Raw genomic sequence first — 20,612 nt, 5'->3', positions numbered from 1 at the left:
TATCTGATGACGCAATGAGGGTGGAGTAGTAGTTAGTCCTCGCCACCCTCATCGCCACAAGGTAAGATCTAATATGACTCCTTACCTGTGTTCGGTCGGATTCGGTCCGGGACGTCCTCCAACTGCTCTCTAGGCGTCTTTTCCGGCGTTTCATCTCTCTCAGCTCCTCAGTAAACCAAGGGGCTAATTGAGATCTACGGCGGGTCAGAGGCCGCAGCGGCACGACTCGGTCCAGTGCTGCGGCCGCGGCCGCATCCCAGGCCGCGGCCTGATCTTCCTTTCTAAATCCTTTATCCATGAGAGGGTGTTTAGTCTATGCCCTTCTTTAAATCCTCCTATTGTGGGCTCCTTGGTCCCCTGCTTCTTCTTTTTCTAGGCTATCCAGGAGATTGTTTCCAACTTCCAACCTCCTTCTGTTCTAGTTTTTCAGTTTCTTCTTTCTTCACAGATCTGCATTGTCTAATCTTTTTCTTAAGCCTTCTGGTTTCTGTTGAATGACATTTTTTAATGATGCATCCAGGACACATGATTTCTTGGCGACTGCAGAACTGCTTTTAGTTAACATAGCAGACTTTGAATTGATAGATAAAATTTTCAGCTGGCAAGTTCAGCTGAGAGATAAAATTTTCAGCTGGCCTCCTGTGTTAGAGCTCAATACTTTTTCAGTATACCATTAGGCAAAATGGCAGAAAAGGGATTGTCTATAGGCTGTTGAGTTCATAAAAAGGTTCTTAGCCCTGAGCCTTTTCCAGTATTTTCTGTGATCTATTACCAGGTAATAGAACAAAAGAGGACAAAACATTAGACGAACTAGGCAAATATTAACTGTTTCATATAGATGCAAAGCTATAATTATTTATTGTAAATTATGTAGAAATATATCTGATTGTTGCAGAAAAGAATGTGCCATATAATCAGTGTGCCTGCTCTGTTTACTGATCTGGTGAAGTCTATGGGCAATTTAAAGACTTTTATTTATCCTTCTTATTTTTTTTATCTTGGAATCAGATGCAGGCTAGATAAACTTCAAATCAGGAGAGCATAGAGCTGCAGATGCAAACTGTAAAATATGTACGGTCATTAGACTGCAGTAAACAATGTAAGGAAATCTCTATCTTACTACCTGATCTTGTATAGTTTTACAGCCCAGTTCTGGTAGCTCAAGCTATGCACAATTTTTCTGGGGCAAGAGCTATATTCTTGGCCTTGAAATGTCATATTCCAAATATAGTTATGGACTAATAAGACAAGTCAGGTACAGTGGCCAGGAAATAAAATAGATTTCATTTAATTAAAATTAAGTACAGGTGAAATTATTAATATCATGTGTTTAATAACTTTCTCCTTCTGTAATAAAATTGCAGTTTGATGGCAAATATTGAACTGACATTCAAATTATGAGAAGGATTGGTTGTAGCCTGGTGCTTTTAACTTTTTAACTAAATAGTATTTAAAGTGATAGTGGGAAATACTTTTGAGTCTGTAGGCCAGCTGGTATTTGCTTTAGTAGAGCTGGAAACCCATAGTCATACAGCCAAAACAACAGACTCCGGGCTTGTTTTGGGAATATATATATTTTTCCTTTTCATAGTTATAGACAGGATTGCATCACTATCAATGTCAGAAAGCAGAATTCCAAGCAGCCAAAGACAGTGGCTATTCCTTAGCAAGAAAGGGTCAATTGTGGCCATTGTCTATCTTGCCTTCAAAATCTATGGGACACATTCCTCAGCAATCCATCTAGGCATCTCAGATCCTGCATGCTTTGTATAATCTCTTCTGATTTCCACACATTTTAATGGTTTATAACTATTACAACAATCAAAGCTAGCTGTGTCTTTGTTTTGTCAGATAAGCCTATGGCCATCATATATAGTTACGATACAACTAAATAAATAGGAGCATGTGGAAGCTTCAGCTGGTTTAATATGCAGCAGCATGTGCTGTATTAGATGCTCTATGGTGCACACATGTAACACAACTGGTCTTTCACCCAGACATTCCGAAGATGTTTATGGAACTGTAGTGTCTATGTGTAATGTTGGTAAGGAAATGTTTTTTCAGGGATTTTTTAAAAATTGGTATCAATTGTGCATTATATTTTAATATTTTTTGCCACCTACAACTGCATTGGTCAGATGGGCATTCCTATCAGTGTGTTTACTCTATAATAAATTAATAAATTTATCTAAAAAAAACCTGAGCTTTTTTGAGGAGGAACAAAAAGCACAAGGGAATCAAACTTAGCCTTTCTATTCAGTATGTTTCTCTGTTTTGATTCACATAAAGCTTTGTTTACAGATTCAAGTTCTCCTAGTGTTGTCATGGCAACTCAGGCAGAAGTATATATGTGTGCATATGTACACATGTCTCTCCCAAGATGAGATGACCTCTTTTTTCTATTTATTTATCTGTATTGTAACTATATATGATGGGCATAGACTTATCTGACAAAACAAATATCAAGCTCGGCATTGCAGGATCTAAGATGCCTAGATACATTGCCTAGGAATGAGTCCCATAGATTTTGAAGGCAAGATAGACAATGGTTGCAACTGAGCCCCACATGTTCTTCAAGGATAGCAGCCTGCGAAGTACATTTCAATAGTCCACTTAAGAGGTGACTAGGACATGAGTGACTCATACCTCCCAATCTAGAAATGTGTGCAATTGCTATAGAATGTGTACTTATGTGAAGGCCTCTTGGCCACAGCTATCACCTCTTCCTTGAGCAGGAACCATGAGTTCCAGAAGACATCCAGACTGTGCTCCAACTTTGCCTGAGGGAGTCATCACATCCAGAATTAACAATGCAAAATCATTAGCCTTAAAATTCATAGTCATCCACAGGATTGTCAGGATTGAGCTGAAGCCTGTCCAGGCCCTGGAAAAGCACCTCAGTCATGTGGATAGCACTTAGACCAGGGGTAGTCAACCTTGGCTCTTTTATGACTCGTGGACTTCAATTCCCAGAATTCCTGAGCCAGCACAGCTGGCTCAGGAATTCTGGGAGTTGAAGTCCACGAGTCATAAAAGAGCCAAGGTTGACTACCCCTGACTTAGACTTATATATTGCTTCATAGTGCTGTACAGCCCTCTCTGATTTACAGCGTCAGCATATTGCCCCCAACAATCTGGGTCCTCACTGGATGGCCCAGGGAAGATAAAACAAACAAAAACATAGCTGAAGCGTATGGAGTAACTATGCATACATAGCACATGCCAATTGGAGGAAGCTTTCATGTGGTGGGTAATATTGGGAAGGGCTAGAATTTCAGTCAGGGCAACCATAAATCACAGCATTTAGAATGTTGCATATTTAACTGCACATGGTAAGCATACAGCTGTGCAAGTGGCAAAGATTTCTTAATGGCTCTGCGATAGTAGAGCACAGCAAAACAGCTCTGTTGAATGTGACTAAAGGTTGATGTTTAAGAGCTACACGACAAACTGCAAATTAACAAGTCACTCAACCCTGTAGGAATTCACTGGAGAGTTCTCAAGAATTCTAATGTGAAAGTTCTATTTCTTTTTAAACAAAATATGAATGTGACTAACTCAGTGAATGTGTTGATACATTCACAATACATACGCAAGAATAATGTAGAACAGATGCAGAAAAGGACAGTCATAAATATTGAGAAGTTGAAGCCTTTTCCTACAAATGAAGTCTAAACTATGTGGGCCCTTTTGAAGTAGGAAGAGAGACAGGTAATTAAATTCTACTTGTGATTTATATGACTACACCACCCACTGTAGATCTGGTATTTCCAACATGATATCTATGGATTCTAATGTGATCATGGATATTTCACCAGGTGCTTCTGTCACTCTTTTTTTAAAAAGATCAAAAGTTGGGCTATTGCAAAGAAAGTTCCATCTTTCATAATCACCTTTGTTTCTAAGCATGCCCGTAAATTGAATGTGCTTCCCACTACAGTACATATGTCGATTATAGATCTCTTGGTTTCCTTTTACATCTGTTTTGACTTTTCATTGGGAAAGTAGGAAGGCCTTGTCTTTGTCAAACAAATATCTACTTACCTTCAAGTGCTGCCATTTGACAAGTTCTTTTTTTAAAATATATGTTATTGATTTTTTAACATAAACATCTTAACATTTGGTAAACAGCTTGTTGTCTGGATTTATATTTACAAAGTAATCATTAATAATAATAATAATAATAATAATAATAATAATAATAATAATAATAATAATAATAATAATAATAATAATANTAATAATAGTAAAGTTGGAAGGGACCTTGAAGGTCATCTAGTCCAACCCCCTGCTCAGGCAGGAAACCCTATACCATTTCGGACAAATGGCTGTCCAGTCTCTTCTTAAAAACTTCCAGTGTTGGAGCATTCACCGCTTCTGGAGGCAGGTTGTTCCACTGGTTAATTGTTCTCACTGTCAGGAAGTTTCTCCTTAGTTAGTTTCTATATTCCAAAATCCACATAATAGCTTTGCTTGATTTTCTCTTCTTCCAATAATATTCTCTTTGCAACCTTAAATTAATACAATTCTTATTAATTTGATAGGTAACAATTAAATATAAAGATTTTTCTAAAATTTCTACCAATAATAATCACATCAATATCATGCTTCTTTTCTTGGTCAACTTGGTTGCCTTGTCATAAATCCTGTTTACAATTCTTGTTTAAATTTATTTTCCCTACAATGTTCAAAACATTTCTACTGGTTAAAATTTTCCCAGAATTAATTACCTTAAAGTATTAAAATCTATTTTCATGTCTTAAAAAAATAAGAAAAAGACACAAAAGAAAGACATAGAAAAAGAAAAGACGTGAGAGAGAAAAGGGGAAAAAGGGAAAAAGGAAAAAAAATAAGAATATAATATACTACTTAAAATACATATCCCTCTTGAATTAGTATACACTTATTTCCAATTTTTTTCTGTTCTCTTTACCCATAATTAAATCCAATCATCTAATCTTTTAACTCTATTCAAAACATTTTTCCCATTTTTAGTTATCCATTGAAATTTTCTTAAAATCAATTACATTTAAATATATAGAACATTTCCTTTATGTTGATCATCCCACACATTTCTATAGTTCTCATATCGAAAAACAAAATAAAAAAAGAAAAGAAAAAATACTGTCTTACTTGGAGGGTTCATCCATCTTAAACTAAAATCTTTCTATTTCTTCAGCCATATTCAAACAAGTGTTTAATTTTTAAATATTCCCTCTGATACACCCCATCATCTAATTCCTCAATTCTCACTTTAGCCCTCTTCTTTGCCAAGCATCTTTCCCAATTAATATATTCAGTTGCACCAAAGAATCTTGTAAATGTTGTTGTAGATATAATAGGCAAATCAAACATCATGTCTTTGTAAAAAGATTTTGCCCCTTCATATTCATTGAAGATTTCTCTCATCATTCCTTGTCTCTCCGTTTCTTGTGATACTTCCAACAGCTCAGCAATCCATTTTGTCAAATCTTTTTCTTTATCCTCAAATTTACTTTGTGGTCTTAGAGTACAAGTTATCTTTTCCATGTTCAATGTTTCTTGTAAGTCATTCTCATTCTCCACTTGAGTCCCCACTAGCTTATATTCAGTTGTCTGCTTTACATGATCTCTCTCCTTTTTTTGTTTTCTGATCATTTGATTGTTGTGACATTAAATTGAGGATGCATTCATTTAAATTTTCAAATTCATTTTTAATTTTCTCATGATTTGAAATTAATATCATTTGCATTTGTTGTAACAGAACATACATTTGCTCCTGGTAAGTATTTACTTTTTCTTGGTATGTTCTTTCTGCAGATCTCTGATGCTCCATAATGACCAAAAATCCTTTCTCTGCCAATCACTTTAAAGTCCCAATTTAAAAAATATTTATAATCCAGGAAGGTCAATTTTTTCTAAGTTTTATAGTTCTCACTTTGTAGATAGTCCACAATGTTTTCTTTTGTTATAGCTGCTCTTTGTTTAATCAAAGCCCTGAAGATCACGACAACAGGGTTTTCTTTCCGGGCTGTACACTTAGGGCAGTATTTTCATCCACCACTAGATGTCAGCACCAGTCCATCTTTCAATTTTCTGTATTTTTTCCCCCTGTAAACTTAATTCGCTGCTTCCGTTTAGAGGAGGGTGGAACAAAGACACACACCCCTCCCTTTCGGAGGATTTTTACTTCTGGGGTTTTTTCTTTTTTTTCTCAGGAAATCAGTCAGGTAGAAGAGAGAAAATCAATATTCTTATCCAGTTCAGTTACACTGTTTACAATCATGCTTAGTTTAGTGCTTTTTGGCTTCAGCTGCATGTAGCTTGGGCTAGACTCACGAATGATGCTAGCCTTTCCTCTGTTGGTTTTTGGAGAGCTTTCCCAAACATCCGAATCAATCACCATCTCTCCAGTATCGGCGGGGCTTCCCTCCTTCCTTGCCACCTCTCCGGGGTGGCTTTGGGCCCATTTAGGGTCCCCAAACAGAGAGAAATCAGCCATAGGGATCAGAGTGGCTATTGCGCTAGCTGCGCAGAACCGGAAGCCTCCCGTCTGACAAGTTCTTACTTCTTGAGATGGAATATACCTTTTCTCTTATTGACAGGAAAATATGCCTCTCCATAAAAGTGTGTGGGTTCAGAAAAATGCTATCTACGTGAACGTGGATTAATTTGTGTCATGCTTTACCATGAAGCTGCATTTCTAAGACAGTTTCATAAACATGAATCAATCTGCTTTCCTATCTCTTGTCAAATCAGTTTGATTCCGGCATCATCTCCAGCTTCTGCTTTTTGTATTTGTCTTCACTGCAGAAGACACATTTGGAAAACTGACATCTAAATGGATTTTTTACCAAATAAGATAAAACCTGAAAACACAGTATGAAAGTTTTATTTTCTTATATTAGATAGCCTCATTTTTGATGCGTTGATATATTAGCCAATTTTACATCAGGAATAAAATCTATTATGGTAGATCTGGTTGACACATTTTTATTTTTAAATGCATATCATGGGAAGTCTCCTAAAACAGGAGAGCTGAATTGTTTCTATCTGCCTCTATCTCCTAGGGCAGGGGTCCTCAATCTTGGCAACTTGAAGACTTGTGGACTTCAATTCCCAGAATTCCTCAGCCAGTGAAGTCTTCAAGTTGCCAAGGTTGAGGACCCCTGCCCTTGGGTGTTCTCTACAACCTAGTTCTCTACAACCTAATGTTTTCTCTTTCCTAGTCAGGTGGGCATGCTTCTGCACAAAACACTGCTTTGTAATCACATCTATTTTTATTTCTTAAGAATGCCTAATGGGTTAATGTAGAATGCAGAAATATTCTTGGAAATAAAAATAAATCCTGAGGGCTGGTGCCTTGCATTATAACTTGCTAATTTCTCATTTATTATTATTTTTAAGTTAGCTTAATATTTTTATAAGAGTATAAAACCAGGCAGAATATAAGGAAAGTATTCTGGTACCATGTTTCCTATGTTCAGCTCTGGTGCAGCTCTATTTTATTTCATTATGGTATATATTTTTTAAAAAATGTACCAACTGATCAATATTGATCAACATCTAATTTTCAGATCTATATCTTTCCTTAATGTCATTTATTTCTTAAAACATGGTTTTTAGACCACCTATAAATCAAAAAGCCTTTTCAAGGAAGCTTATACATTTTATACAACATCAGTAGTATACAAATTATTATAAAACATAATAAAAGTCCAATAGTAGAGCCAAACACAAATGCAAACATGATAACCAAACATGCAGTTTTTCAATCAGTCTAGCATATCCAGCCCCATATCCTTTGGTGATAGATATATTTTTAATAGTATATCAATCTGTGAATCAAAATTATCTTGGTTTATTTGGGAGGTAATAGAAAAACAATATCTGTGATATAATGGCATGTTTCTTGATATATTCATAAGTATTGCCACCTGCAGATCTCCTTGCTTTATTTATTTATTTGTTCAATAAAATATCTTTGTTATAGTTTTTTATCCTATAAACTTGAATTTCTTCCTGCAAGAGGGACTCTAATTTTTACAGATCCTAGCATGAATATCCTGGCATATTACAGATAGTCCTCAACTTACTGCAACAGGGACGGAAAATCTCTTATTAAATGGTGTGGTCATTAAATGAGGCACCATTTATGATGTTTTTGCCATAGTCATTAAAAAAAATACCATGATTGTTAAGCGAGACGACACAGGACTGCCACTTATGACTTTTCCTGCTACTTTCCAACTTTGCTTGTTGGAAGCTGGCTAAGAAGATGATTACATGACTGTCGGATACTGCAACTGTTATAAATGCATGATAGTTACCAGGTACCCAATTCACAGTCACATAACCTCAGGGTCGCTGCAACAGTCGTAAGTGTGAGGACCAGTCATGAATCACTCTTTTCAGCACAGTTGTACTTTCAGACCATTGCTAAATAAATGGTTGAAAGTCAAGGACTATCTGTATAAGGTTTGTAGTGGTCTCCCATCAAATAATCTGATCAAATTCACACCTTGCTAGTTGATTATCCTTGGCCTAGCTGATATACCTGAAGCTATGGCTGTGGACATTGGCTGTACTATCCATCTGCAGAGGTGGATCTATACAAACTCTTAACTTTTATTGGAATCTATCTCAGTGGTACTAGAGTTGTACAACAAGAAATTAAGTTCCACAATATTATATTTGTATTTGTGTCAACTGTATTTTATTTTGTACTGCTGATCATTTCTATGTTGTAATGTTAGCTTTAGGAGATGTAATGAGGAAAAATTCCAGAGCATTGAGTGAACTCCACAGAGCTTAATTCATGCAAAGATTGTGTTTGCCAAGGAGATTAGAGTATTACTAGAGGGACCTCGCTAGTGTTCCTGCTCTTTCTTCAATCTTTTCTTCACCCCACTGTTTCACACCTTCAGCAGATCCTGAGACTATGTAGCAAAGCTTTGGTAATGTATATTTCTTTTGAATAATGCATCCACGCCCCCGGCCTATCAACAACATTTCAGCTGTAGGAGAGACAGAAAATAATTTGCTTATGAAAGCTAATGCATAAGGAATGTGTAGAATCATAAGTGTCCATTGGTGAGACACTGGTTTGAGCAATGGAGAAGCAATAGCCTTCTTTCTGAATTATGTGCAGGGTCTACTTTTATCTGCTACAGTCTGCCAAATCTCCTGGATCATAAACCATGTTTTTCTGCTTTCAAGCATGCCATACAAAATCCTCTATTTTTCTCTTACAAAGGTAAGAGGAAAGAAAGCTACCATTCTCCCAATTACATAATCCATAAAGTTGTATTAGGAACACTACAGTCAACAGACTGAGGATGATTTAAAAGGAGGCTTTTAATAACTTCAACAAGGAGCAGTTTTAGAAACTAAGTTCAGCCTGCAGGTAGCTCAAGATATACTGAGCAGAAGTTACAGGATGTGAAGTAAGTTCAAAATCTATAATTATGGGCTAAAAAATTAGTGTTGGTTTTTAGTGACCACATAGACAGGGCTTTTCTGGAATGACCTGTCCCCAACTACTTCCTCTATTTTTGTAATTCAGATTCTAAAATTAGAGGAAATATATTTAGTACATAAGTCACTGTTTATTGGCTTGAGAGTGAGAAGTAGTTTAGACTAGCATGCAGCAAGCAGTATGTTAGCATGGCATATGGATTAGTTCATAGAAAAAATCAACAGTCTGCTGGGTCTAGTTTACTCAAATGGTCACTCACAATTGCTTAGAGAAGAAGGAGCAGGTACTTTCTCCCTTTGAACATGATCCATTAATTTGTAATTATTGGACTACTGGATTAGGGATATTTCTTTTTAGCTGTGATGCTTAGTGGGTAACTGTGGACAAGAAAATGCTGTTTTAGGACAGCAGATACTGTTTTAAAAAACAAACTATACAGTAAATTGGCTTGTACCCAAGAATAGTCTATCCTCCCATTGGAGAGGATTGTCATCTTTCCTGGATTACTTGTTCTAGATTTGGTGTCACAGGAAGCCTATGAGGGTTTTCAACATACACATCTGGTATTTTTAACAAGTGACACCCATTAGCAGTTTCCCCCTCAAATTACCTCTGGAATTTAGAATAATAGACAAATATGCACAGATGAATGCAAATAAATATATAGAGCATGGGAGATGATGCTCTCTCTCTCTCTCTCTCTCTCTCTCTCTCTCTCTCTCTCTCTCTCTCTCTCTCTCTCTCTCTCTCTCTCTTGCAAGGACCCAATAAAATCAGAGAAGGGAAAGAAAAGGCATACAACTATTGGCCAGCTTGAAATGGTAGTAATTGCCTGTCTGTCTGCCATTTTTCTCTCTGTATTGGCTGGAAGAGTTGACATGGATTGGCTGCTAATTCTTTGTGAAATGTGAAACTTATAGACAAGGTTCTAATCCCTTCAGTTCTGAATAGCTCTGCAAATTTCTAATACATCTCAAATCAAACTTATTTTAAAGATGACAAAACTAGCTGATGAAAATCTTGCATTCTATTAGGCACTTAAAACAGCCCTTTTCCTCCCTTAACCTGTCAGAATACAGTCCAAACTGACTGGTTCTTGGCCTTCCCTTTTTATAGAGAATTTGCCAAAGAGAGAGAGCGAGTGGAAAATCGCCGAGCTTTCATGAAACTGAGGAGACAGCAGCAGATTGAGAGGGAGCTGAATGGCTACCGGGCCTGGATAGACAAAGCAGGTAAGACAAGCTGTGTTGAGGCATTTCTAGGGCCAATTAAATCAGTGGAGCTGCTCCTTCAGAGAGCCACCATGAACACTACTGAAATAAATATCTGTCCTAGTCTTTGCACCCAATACTGTTGGCGAGACAATGAAATTACACTTTTCCCTATGTTCAGTTTTGTTCCATTTGCTTTCTTTTTTAAAAGTTCCTTTTCATAAAGATTTATTGTTCTGGATTGTTATCATCTTATTTGTAAATGACGTGTTCTGCTGCACACCTCTTGTGTAGGTGTGAGCATCTGGTAAGTTGTTTTTTTTTTTAAAATTTTTTTTGCAAAAATATGCCATGCCATTTTTAAAAACACATTTTTTTAAGCTTAAACAGGTTAGGAATCTATGTAGAACCATCATAGTGCTCTTATAAATCCCAGTAAAATGTATTCCTTGTTCCTACACAACAATATAGATTAATAATTTCATATAACGTTGTGATGTTATAAGAGAGCTGGGGAGAAAGTTGTTTCATGAAAAATAAGTGAAATTGACACTGTAGTTCAAGGAGAGATCTTTTTCTTAAAAGAGCAACTAGGATGTGTTCAAATCATTGTGATTTTTCTGAATTATTTTTGTTTGTAATTACTCATACATAGATTAATACTGTTAATTCCTTAATACCAAACAGCAATGTCACATGCCTTTTACAACTTTTATTTGTGATTTTTGTTTGTTTGTTTATTTATACATTCTTATAAACAAAGAGGGGGGAAAATCAAATATTTTTTCTATACAGCTAGTAATTCAGATCCAAAAGAAAGTTGCATAGAAATATACTAGCTTCACCTTTTTAAGAAGTGTATTTCAATTATTCCCCTTTTTTCAGGGTTATTGCTTGATACTACATGTCTAGAATAATAACATGAATAAAAATTGATGATGAAATCATTCATCCTCTCTTCAAATGTATTCGGTTTCTTTCTGTAATAATTCAACTGTTTTCTCCAGATAATTGGAAAAATGACAGACATTTGTAATTGTGGCAGCCAATCTGAATTTCCCATTTTTTAAAAAGTTGGAAAAGTACTTTTCAAGAAAAACAAAATATCTGTTGATCTGAAGTCATATCCCCTGGTTTTATGTTATATATATACATCATATTCAGATACAATTGGATTATCTTGCTCCTTTTTAATTTTAGAGTCAGACCTAGATTTCACACAGAGATAGCTTTTCTTAATTAAATAGTCTTCCCAATGAGCAATTTGTATCAAGAGAAGTAGTTAAGGAAGATTCACTGATATGTTTGGATCTGTAAGGAACTTTCATTATTTAAGGGAATTGGGATTGGAGTCATTGATTCTGGTAGATCTACTGTTACCTCATCGAAATAGGGGAATTTCTGTTCCATATTTGATGCTATTTAACATTTATGTAAAGTTGCTTGGAAGAATCACACATGAATTTGGAGCAAACATCTGCCATTATGCTGATGATACTGAGCAGTTCTTCTTTCCTGTGGGTTCAGGGTTGGGCACCTGAAAACTTCTTGCATATCCTCAGGTTGTTTACCCATTCCATCAGGTGTTGCTGAAAGGGCATGCTTCAGGAGCTGATTATTAAAATATCATCAGGCAGGACCCAGGAAGCTTGCCTTTTCAATATCTGCCTTCTGGAACACCACTCCTGCCAAGGATAGATTAGCCCCAACCCTGCTGGCCTTTCATAAAGCTCTTAAGGCTGTTCTTTCAGGAAAGGAGTGAGCCTCTAAATTGAATGTATTTGTGGTTGATAGGTTTATCCTCGGAAGCCATTTTGTGTTTCATGTATTTCATTTAATTCCATTTTTTACTGTATTGATGATTTTTGGGGGCGCAAAGAGAAAATATCTACTGGAAACTCCGTGTAGGTGTCAGGAAGGGCATCTGGCCAGTAAGTGCTCAGTTCCATTCAATTGCCCTGTCTCTACCCAGATAAAAGGGATTAGAGGGTCATAAAAATAAAAAAAAAATTGATGTTTTTATTGAATTAGCCACCAGAATCTCATGTGAGATGGGCACCCATATGAATCCAGGAAATACATACATACATACATACATACATACATACATACATACATACATACATACATACACACACACATACATACATACGCATACAATTTGAAACTGAATTTGGAAAAGATAAAATTGCTAAACCCAAAGATAGGACATCAGGATTTAGATTATCTGTTTGTTCTAAGTAAGGTTTATTTCCTCTGAAAAAAGAAGTTTATAATCTGGGAATTTACCTGAATATGTCATGGATGCTGGACTGCTAAGTCCGATTTAACTTTAATTTTATTAATATATATAAACACCCTTCCTGCAAAACACCGAAGAAGAAGAATCCAGAAAGATGTTAGTAATAATACTCTCTAAAAATAAATTAATTAAAAAGAAATCAGACAGCCGGATACTTATTTATTTTTATCCCACCTTTATTATTTTTATAAATAACTCAGGACAGCAAATATACCTAATACACTTTCTTCCTGTTTTTTCCAAAATCACAACCCTATGAAGTGAATTAGTCTGAGAGAGAGAGTGACTGGCCCAAGGTCACCCAACCAGCTTTCATGTTTAAGGTGGGACTAGAACTCACAGTCTCCCCATTTCTAGGGTGTTGCCTTGACCACTAGAGCAAAATGACACACATTTATACATAAAGAGATTCAGTGCCCTTAACCAGTGTGTGTCAATGTCTTGTAATAACAATTGCAATAGTGCAAAACTTTGCTACATTCCTAGATATTTCAGTAGCAAAGTCAGTAAGTATAAAGTAGATGCACTTTAATATAACTTTAGACTTCAATTTCAGATGAGTTTCCACAGTGTATACTGTATAGGGAGTAGAGTTATGAGTTTTACAAATCAATACAGCATGACAAAAGGGGCTTTATTATCTTACCTGGAAGAGAGTGACATATGTAGCAATTACCACAAGTTTAGATTGTCACAGTATTTTCTTTGCAGAGCAGCTGTTGAAGATAGCTTCAGCATTACAGCTGGCCCTGAAATTGGTTGAACAGGTAGGGAATGGCATCTCTCAGGATAGCTCCATCACTGCCATGTTGAAATATCTATATTAGTTATTAGCTGTTTTCCTAGCACAATTCAAAGGGCTCGTTTCAGTACATTTAATATTGACTGCCAAATCTGATTATACAGTAGGGGCCTATTTGTGGACAAACTTGCACCATCCTCATTATGATCTAAAATCATAATATTTTAGAGAATTATGCTGCCATTTTAATTTTTATATTTCTAAAGACTACCCAGAACCATTACAGAGGTTTATTTGTAAAATACAAAGAGACAACTGAATCTGATATTGGCAAAATAGTTGGGAATTGTTGTTTTCAAGCACCACTTAGCTCATTAAATAATATTTTACGAGTCTGATATTTCTTATTAGAGACATGTTTTGAACAAATTAAAGGTATTTGACATACCATCTGTGTATCCACTGGCTCATTGATTTACTTCCACGTAAGTTCATTTCATAAAGTTTTTTTTTACTTTGCTCTCATAGTTATAAATCATACTATTGTTCAGGGATGGAGGGCTTTATTTATTCCAAAACTGGCTAATCTGTCTCCCCATCCCTGACACAAGCAAACAAACAAACAAAAGTGAGCAGAGCAATCCCTTCCAATGAATGGTATCCTTATGTTTTGTTCAGCAAGGGAAAAAGAGCTGGCACAGGATAATTTTAAGCAGACAGTGAAAGAGAAAAGGTTAAGGGTTTGTTATCGTATCCCATTCCTCTTTCTGCGCCTGAAAAAGATAGATTGTTCATTTTTTTCTCTCCTTCTTCTTGCAAGTGCAAAGTCTACTTTTTATCAATTGAGTATTGATCCATTGGTTGCAACAGGAATTGACCAACTTGGCTTGTCACCCAAGCCTCACATTGCTAGCTGAGAGAGAGTGACTAGAATTGAGAAGTGAAACTAGAATTCACAGACTTACTCTGTTCCATTGGAGTAATTTCATTTTACTGAATTTCCAGGCTTATTTTGTGCTGCTTCATTTTCTTACCTCCTCCTTTTTATTAATCCTCTTTCCCCTATTTCCATGAATGTGAGAACCAAGAACTGTTTGCTTCACTGAACTTCAAGAAAGCCTAGACAACTGTATAACTAAACCAATTATAAATCTTTCTATAGAGGAAGTGATGCTGGCTGAAGAGAACAAAAATTCTGGCACATCAGCCTTAGAAGGTAAGAATCCTCTTTCTCTCTCAAAAAAATAAGTATTCTCTTCTCTCTCATTGATTCACATTGCTGTCACAGTCATATATCAGTTAACTCCTTATGCACAGCTCATGCATGTTTGTCAGTAGAAGATAGGGTGAAATTGCCTGCATGTCACAAATCCAGGTTTTGCTACTCTTCTGTCTATTTATAGAGGCAGACAGAAGTGAAAAAAGAAGGAATTCGCAAGGGAGAAGCAACAGGGCATGAATATGTGTCTCCCACATGTGCTATTTGATCAAGTAAGGGGGGGGGGAAATCTAGCAGCCAGGAAGCATGGCAGGTTTGTCAAGTGATCCAGATGTTGGCATACTCAAGCATCCCAGCTGACATTTGAGTCAGCTCAACATATTAACAAGCAAGGGTAGCATGTGGTTTCCATATCAGTTGATAGTCCCATTTCTACTGCACCTAACACTGAAGAGTCAACAAATAGTCTAATGTTAGGTTTTGGTAATTTAATATAATATCCATTTAAAAAAGAAGAAAAACTGTTACTTCTACAAAATAATACAGGTAGCCCTCTTTTAGTAACTGCCTCATAGTTTTCATCACAATGGTGATGAAAAAGTAACTTTATGACCAATCCTTGTTTTACAATCTTTACAAATCTGTAAAGCTGAAAGCTGGAATAAGAGCATAAGCACAGTTGTGGTTTCATTTTGTAACTGCCTTACATAGCGACCAAATTGCTGGTCTTAATTATTGTAGCTAAGTGAAAACTACCTGAATATGGAAAAAAAAACCTGAATAAATACATAGGAAAAATGGTTAAAAAGGAACTAACAAAGCATAGAAACTGTATACAACTGTGACTTTGTTTTTTAAGAGTGAATTAATCTCTGTCTATACAGGATAGTACTGATTGGTCTTTCCATTATTTTTATAAGGAATCCATTAAAAGACTGAAAGGGAGCCCATCATGAATCCAGTATTTCAGTATGAACTAGACAGTTCTTTCCAATGAAACAAAGTGCTACCTTCTTGGCAACACTCCAAGTTTGATAAATCTAACACTTTTCTTAGACAAATGTATTCCAAGTTTTCAGTACATAGTTCAGTATCTTTAAGCCATATATCTCTTTGCAAAATCTTATTAACAATACTGAATAATTGTAGAATAAAGCCAAATCATAAATGTCTGCTCAGCTTTAGTTTATCTATATATTGATGTCAGCCATAACAAATATACAAGCACACATATACATATCCCCTGTCCTGATCATCACGCTTCGCAGATTATGGCTTGGCAATAAATCACAGATCTCTGAATACTTCATTATTTTGTTCCACTCCTCAGCTAGATTTCAGAAGTCTCAGATATGGGTCAGCTAGATTAGAAATTGTATTGAGATGTTGTCTCAATGAATAGTTATAATAGGGTTTTACAGCCCTGGGGCCATGTCTTCCACCTCCTCCCCTTCCAAATGAATGGATACATAGTACAACACTTAATGGTTTTGGAACCAAGCGGTTCTTGTATGCATACATAACATTTATCTCTGCCCCGGGAACAACTGGTTCCTATTTTAACCCTCATAGTGATTTAGAAATTATATCTAAAGCAAACTATCCAACTTTAATTTTATGAGATATATAACAAAGAATTCATACACTAAAATTGCAAAAGTATACGGAGTTAAGTGATGTGTATTATAAGGCAAAGCATAGTGTATATACTCAGTGAAATGCCTACCATTGTTGGCTCTCGTTACAACTGTACCTCCAGGAATAATTGATTTTCTGCTCAGTTATTGGAAACTAAAAGTTAGGAACTGCCCACTGTTACTGCATAATATAGAGGTAATATTTACTGATGTGCTTTTTCTTCTCCATTTTTAGTACTTAGAAGAGCAACTATTAAAAGGAACCGGACGGAAGCCATGAATCGTGATTCTAGTGATGAGCGTGTGGATATCTCATCTGTGGGTAAGATGAAGCTAACAATGTATGTCCTTCAGTCAGTTAAGGTAGCTCATTCTACTACAATATAATATTTGTCCCAAATCATGAAACAGCCACATTCAAACAGGAGTGAAGAAACAGATCAGACCTATTGTAACTAAACTGGACAACTATATATTTGCTATATACAGCTATACACTACAGTTGCTATACAGTCAAATGGAGATGCTATTGTTCCATTGTTGTTCCCTTTGATGTTTTGTGGATAAAAGGTAGGAAGAAAAACTTTTGAACTGGTAAGGAAAGGCATGATGACAGAAGAGACAATGACAGAATAACTGTAAGCTTTTTAATAATTAAAGCCTATTGTGCATTCTAATAGCTCTCAGCACTTCCTATCTCTCTTATTCATTTCATTGTAGGAACCCCACTTGCTCGATCCAGCATCAAAAGTGCAAAATTGGATGGGGCCTCATACTTCCGACACAAGGAACGCCTCTTGCGGATCTCTGTTCGTCATATGGTGAAATCCCAGGTGTTCTATTGGCTTGTCCTGGGCATAGTGGCCCTCAACACTGCTTGTGTGGCTATTGTCCATCACAAACAGCCTGCATGGCTTACACATCTGCTAAGTAAGTGATGGAGTTCTGTGTTGTTCATTCAACGTTCTTGCAACCAATTTGAAGCAAAGAACAAGAAACACTAGCCTAGAACCAACTGCATTATAAGTAAAAGCGTCTCACCTCCACACAGAGACTGAGCATTCCCAATTAGAATGTTGGTGATTGTGGAGCATAATCATATTGTGACAGAAGTTTAGATCAGAATTATATTCCATTGAGGAAATGTTCTCATGAGGAAGTATATGAGAACAGTGATAAATCTCTTTCTTACCTCCACAATTAAGTTAGGGAAAATCCTCAGTTGCATTTACTGGAAAGAAGGGTATTGAAGTTTTTCAATACATAACCCAAAAGAAATACAACCCAAAAAGTAGTTATATGAAAATATCTATATTTTTGTCAATATTGTAATGTAGTTCACAATTTGTTAATGTGTGCAGAATGGATATATTAGGAGAAAGTGAAAAGGAAAATGCATATGTTGGGAAAACATACAGAATACATTCATGTTTTTAAACACATCAGTTTTTAGAATTGCAAATTGAAATAATAATGTTTTGGTTATCACTGACCTCATTCCTTTTTACACTTACTAATAAAATGGGCAACCTGCATTATTTTGTTAATGGTGTCACAAACTTAATTTGGTAATGGCATCATGGGTGCTTATAAACAAAATTGTATAGGCCACAATAGCACCCCAAATAAATAACAGCCAGAAGAACAACAGGTCTGGAAACAATAGCAAGTCAGAAGAACAAAATTGTGAAATTATTGATAAACTTTTGCAAAAAGCCTAATCTGGAGAAGAATATTTGACTCTTGAGTTCTGAACACCACAACTGCTAACCCAATCCACTTAAGTTTTCCAAAATATTTTTTGGACATCACATGTTACTGCTTGTACATGAAATAGGGGGGAAAAGAAACAACTTGCTAAAGTAAACTAAAGTAAATCAAAATAATTCAAATCATTAGGTGTCTAGAAAGAAGAATGCTTGAAGGATAGTTAGAGCAGAGACAGACTAACTTCTAACTTCTTTGGATATGTTACCATTTATTTTTATTGCAAACATCTGCATTTTAATGATATTGAGAAGCTGACTCAAATAAAATCTTTTAAATATCTGATTTGATAATATAAAAATGCAAGTTACTTTGTAAGAATACCAGCAGGCAAAAGCTCACCAGCAGCAATTGGGCAATGATCCACTGATGTGCCTTCTACAGTAGTGGCCAAAATTGTGGAAACCTTTTGGGAAAAGTGTATTTTTGAGGTTTGATGGCTAATAACACCACTTTTTTGGGGGAGTAGTACCATAAAATTATATATCAATGGAAAGATAATTTAATCAAGGATGTAATGCAACATAGTTTGTTCAATTATCTGTACTGTATTCTATGAAACGTTATAGCCAAATAGCCAGAAAAAGGAAGCACAACTTGCTTAGGTTGATATCAGGTAGCTTTCCTTCATCTGATTGTAGCCAATGAGCATGAGTGTTTAGAGAGCCAATCAGGTGTCATCTTGTTTTGGCAATGGGCCAATCAGATCACAGGATTCAGTTATTGATGTCAAGTATTGAAGCTGAGAGGAGGACATTTGTCAGTGTGTTATGTGATTGCTATCAAGTTGGTTGGGGTTATTTGTGTTCTTTCATTTAGTGAGTTTGTAAAATGTAATAAAATTAAAGTAATGGTGCAAAGAGTTGACTGGTTACTCAGAAAGCAATGTAAAATAGAATTATTAAGTGAACAAGGCTACAGTTATAAAGAAGTTAGAAGAAAAAATGGTGAAAACTTAACCAAAGGTGGCATTTCTACTGTACAGTTTTCCCAAAAGGTTTCCACAATTTTGGCCACTACTGTAATTTATTCTTGGAAGTTGGATAGAGAAGCAATTTTTATTATTTTCCCCACATTTTTATAAGCTCCCGGGATGATTGTAACTAGCTTTTCTGACCTATGTTGTTTGATTGGATACCCAATCAGGTAGAGAAATTTGACAATGTCAGCCTGATATTTGAGGGTATATCATTCATTTTTTAAAAAAAAATCTTTAAAAAATGAATGAGACAGAAAGGTAGAACTAGAATTAACCCACTGGAATGGCTTTCTTTCAGACTATGCAGAGTTTATATTTCTGGGCCTGTTCCTCCTAGAGATGTCCTTGAAGATGTACGGAATGGGACCACGTCTTTATTTCCATTCTTCTTTCAACTGTTTTGACTGCGGGGTAAGCAGGGCAAATGATAATGTAGGAAATAAGTTAATTAGAGAAATGCACTGATGTGAATAAACCCTTATAAATGAACAGGGCAGATAATGTGGGGCCAAAGATGAGCAAAGGAAAGTTGGTTCAGAGGAAAGTTTTACAGTAATTTGATTAAATTGATGGTTATGCATATAGTGCCTCTATGTAGTCTGTGTATGTCAGAAGGAAGGTGTTTCTTCAAACTTACCTTTTAATTGGCTATCAGGGTGCAGCTTTTTCCACTGCAGCATCGTCGGGAGTCCACGCCGCCCCCAGCCTGGCCGCCGTGTCCTCAGCTGAATGGGCGTCCGCGTACTCAGCTGAATGGGGAGGGGGAGCAGGACGGGAGGCAGCGGCTCCCGGCCGCCGCCCCCATCGCATCCTCAGCTGAACGGGTGGGGACGGGGAGCAGGACGGGAGGCAACAGCTCCCGGTCGCCACCCCCATCGCGTCCAGGGAGGGGGAGCAGGACGGGAGGCAGCGGCTCCCGGCTGCCACCCCTATTGCGTCCTCAGCTTAAAAGGAATAAAATAGAATACCCGTATTTTCCGGCGTATAAGACGACTGGGCGTATAAGACGACCCCCGACTTTTGAGAAGATTTTCAGGGTTTAGAAAGTCGTCTTATACGCCGGAAAATATGGTAGATAAAGAAAAACAGTGCATAGTGGGAAAAGAAAAGAGAAAAATAGAAAGAAAAAAGAAAAGATTACAAGGAAGTGGCTTTTGATCTTATTGACAATGGTTATAAATAGATTTATATTTTATCTTCTCTCTTTAAGGTTATATCATACTTTCCTGCTTTACATATGCTAGCCTTTCAAATTACCATCTGAACTCAGAAATTACAACTTTATTTTTGTCTTTTTT

General features: G+C 36.4%; 1 protein-coding gene across 3 annotated transcripts in view; it reads left to right on the top strand.

Moving 5' to 3' along the window:
* The window catches only part of CACNA1E (calcium voltage-gated channel subunit alpha1 E), a 291,680-nt gene that overhangs the window by 162,181 nt on the left and 108,887 nt on the right, over nt 1-20,612 (top strand). For all 3 annotated transcript variants that reach the window (XM_015813135.1, XM_015813134.1, XM_015813132.1), the window contains exons 8-12: nt 10,574-10,689; nt 14,875-14,928; nt 16,804-16,890; nt 17,289-17,498; nt 19,613-19,725. In XM_015813135.1, the coding sequence (XP_015668621.1) occupies nt 10,574-10,689; nt 14,875-14,928; nt 16,804-16,890; nt 17,289-17,498; nt 19,613-19,725 (580 nt within the window). The remainder of the gene's footprint in view (nt 1-10,573; nt 10,690-14,874; nt 14,929-16,803; nt 16,891-17,288; nt 17,499-19,612; nt 19,726-20,612) is intronic.

This window comes from Protobothrops mucrosquamatus, unplaced genomic scaffold (genome assembly GCF_001527695.2).
Source record: "Protobothrops mucrosquamatus isolate PMUCROS unplaced genomic scaffold, P.Mucros_1.0 scaffold140, whole genome shotgun sequence".
NCBI lineage: Eukaryota > Metazoa > Chordata > Lepidosauria > Squamata > Viperidae > Protobothrops > Protobothrops mucrosquamatus.
The sequence above is the reverse complement of the archived record's forward strand: the minus strand, read 5'-3'. Positions and strand labels throughout refer to the sequence as shown.